The 3,262-nt window shown below is 39.9% G+C and overlaps 1 protein-coding gene across 1 annotated transcript; it reads right to left on the reverse strand.

Moving 5' to 3' along the window:
- Positions 1–448: 448 nt before the first annotated feature.
- Positions 449–3,019, reverse strand: LOC139889224 (probable receptor-like protein kinase At5g61350). Its single transcript, XM_071872187.1, has one exon. It carries the CDS (start codon positions 3,017–3,019, stop codon positions 449–451), a length of 2,571 nt encoding a protein of 856 aa, XP_071728288.1.
- Between the last annotated feature and the right edge of the window lie 243 nt (positions 3,020–3,262).

Genomic DNA, 3,262 nt, shown 5'->3' on the forward strand with positions numbered 1-3,262 from the left:
TCGTTCGGTTGGTTTCTCGTTCCGGCTTCTACGTGGCGAGTTCCTTTTGATGTTTCATTCTGTTGCTGCTTTGCGAGTATACGAGTTTTGTTTGTATTGTCAATAGTGAATGGGTATTTAGATCATTTGATTTATCTTAATTTGATTTTAGTTTTTGGAAGAAAAAAAAAATAACCATAAAACTCCAGAAACTAGTAAAGCAGGTTTCCATGATCAGTATAATATGATCATGAACTCATCTGTTTTGCCAATAACACATATGTTGACCAAAACAATATTAAATTTTACGAAGATGAATGAGTGACATAGATAGATTCAGGGGCGAAAATATTTAGATTAGACTGCATCCACATATTATAAAAGAAACTCAAAGTTAATAAAATAATCAAAATTACATAATCCAAAAACATAATCAACATCAAACACAAAAAAAGATTGAATCTTTGTTTCATCTTCCTTCAAAATCTTCGATCTTGGAAAACAAAGGAGACCCCATAACCACACCTGAATCATCATTTATTAGAATACTAACATCACTGTCATCATTCATGTTATCATCTTTCTTGATTTTTTCATTTGTATTAGTCTTCAATTTCGCCTTACAAGTGTCATCTTCTTCCATAGGATCGAGTTGGGTAGACGCATCTTGAAGTTGCAGAGCAAATTCCAAGTTCCATAAAACATCTCCCATTGAAGGTCTGTCCACACCATACTCTGCTAAACACTTTTCGGCTGCTTCAACGTATTTAATTAACGATTCTGGGCATATAGTTTTCGCGATATTGGTATCAACGATCATTCCAATAACGCCTTTTCTTTGTTTTGACATGGCCCATTCGGCTAAATTCACTTGTTCTCTAGGTAAAGTAGGATCCAGAGCTGGTCTAGCACATAAAATTTCGAAAAGGACAACACCGAATGAGTAAACATCAGATTTTTCAGTTAGTTGTTGCCTCCTGAAGTATTCCGGGTCAAGATACCCGAAACTTCCCTTCACGGCTGTGCTGACGTGTGTTTGGTCCATTTCGGGCCCAGTTTTTGACAACCCAAAATCGGAAACTTTGGCTACAAAATTATCATCTAGGAGAATGTTTGTCGTTTTAACATCTCTGTGTATAATACACTGCGATGTTCCACCGGTATGGAGGTAGTGCAGCCCGCGGGCCGCACCAATACTGATCTCGAGACGTTGTCTCCAAGTCAAAGAAGGTAGGGTTGACCCGTAGATGTGGTCACGCAGGGGCCCGTTTGACATGTACTCGTATACCAAAATCATTTCCTTGTTTTCGTCACAATAGCCAATCAAGGACACAAGATGTCTATGTCTAAGCTTGGATAATAGTTCAATTTCGGTTTGGAATTCGTTGATACCTTGTGAAGATTTTGGGTTACCTCGTTTTATAGCGAGCTTCATTCCCGGTTCTACCTCGCCTATATACACTTTCCCGAACCCTCCAACACCTATCACCGCGCTCTCATCAAAGTTATTCGTTGCATCTCTTAGCTCGTTAAAAGTGAAAGATCGACCTAGGCCAACTTTAGAAAATAATACACTCGAGAATCCGTTTTTAGTCTTGCTCTTACTCGAAATCAAACTACTACAATAGCTCGCGTTAAGTGGACGGAACCATGACGTGAAGCTATTTCCCTCTTTTTCCCAACCTTTAGCCTTGTTCTTTCTACGAACAAGGCTAAATATGAGAACGGCAAGCGCAATCATTCCAATGGCAACACCAATTGACTCATCAACAGTCGTGGTGGGCCCTCCACCACGACTGTCGTTGTTAGATGAGAACAACCCATCTAAACTCCCTGCAGAGTTTTTCATCTTCATGACCTCTAATCCGTTTAATATGGCATTAGGGGTCACAGTTTCAAGATCCGATGGTCCAACCTGGACCCGGATCATCCCGTTTGTTATAACTGAGGCATTGACCACAAAATCTTTGTAGTAAGCGGTGGCTAGGTCGGACGTGAGAGCCGATAAGTCAAGGCCCGAAACACCGGTTAACCCATTGATGTACACATTGAAGTAAAGACTGTTCAAACTAGTACTTACAACATCACAAAAATGAAGGCGGACCAAGTAATTGAACCCCGAATCGACATTCATTTCCCATGTGAGATTAAAATTAGCAATGGAGACATTAGAATCCGCCATTGAAGCCGCCGATGAGTAAACTTGTTCCGGTGCAATCAAAGGGGTGGCCCCACCATCTGGATAAGTGATTGCAGCTGGATCAATTGCAACAACTTTGTCCCCTTTTAGAAACTTCATGTATCCATTACTATCACTCACCCAAGTCCTTGATAACGTGTCGTTTTTTGGACTAATGGTTGGTCCTCCAACGTTAACTCTATGCACAACTTGAAGATCAAAGCCCGAAACTCCATTAAAAACCCCGAGAGGAGAGACCGCAGTTGCAGAATCAGGCATGAGCTCATTAGGAGCCGAAACAAACTCAATTCCATTCACAAAAGCAAAAGATTTCTTCAAAGGCGAAAAAACAAGCGAAAACTCAGATGAAGTCACATTAATGAGATACTCTTTACAATTAGAATTTGAATTAGAACTTTGATCAGTTGCTGAAAAATCATGCAAAAGTACTAAACCATCATCTGTTTTTACAGAGAAAACCGCGGTTGTGAGATTATATTGAGGGTTAGGAAGAGGATAAAAGTAAAGACGAAGAAAATGGCGACCCGGTTGAAAGACTAGAAACTTATAAACCGATTCGCTATCAAAGATTCGTGCAGTTTTGTATAGAGGTAAAGAAGAGTTTTGTGGGAGGGAATTTGAGGTAGCGAATATGTTTTCGTCTGTGGACAAAAAGGAAACGGATTGTGGGTCAGATTTAAACGTTCGACCATCATCTAATATGGTGTTTTGAGGTGAACCGCAGTCGATTAGGTAGTTATCAGTAGTAGCATTTGTGAAAAAAGAGTAAAATGTGAAGAATAAGGTGATAAACATACAGGTTGATGGTGATAAGTACTTGTGCTGTTGTCGTCCTCCCATCGTGGCGGTGGTGGTGGCGGTGGACGGCGGCAACGGTGGTGATGTTGAGAGGGAAAAAAAGTTGGAAATGTTAAAAGATCATAGTCGAAGAAATGGCGGTGTTGAGAGCATGTTAAGAACTAACAACGTGCAGTGTTGTATAGTGTTTATGTTTAATGTTTATTGTTCTGTCATGGTTGGAAGACTTTTGTCTTAATCATTGATTTAGCATCATATTCGAATTCAAATGTTTGTTTATAATAT

This window comes from Rutidosis leptorrhynchoides, chromosome 2 (genome assembly GCF_046630445.1).
Source record: "Rutidosis leptorrhynchoides isolate AG116_Rl617_1_P2 chromosome 2, CSIRO_AGI_Rlap_v1, whole genome shotgun sequence".
Lineage (NCBI taxonomy): Eukaryota > Viridiplantae > Streptophyta > Magnoliopsida > Asterales > Asteraceae > Rutidosis > Rutidosis leptorrhynchoides.

Coding starts and splice junctions, on each gene's coding strand:
- LOC139889224 (XM_071872187.1), bottom strand. CDS start 3,019: ATGGGAGGACGACAACAGCACAAGTACTTATCACCATCAACCTGTATG.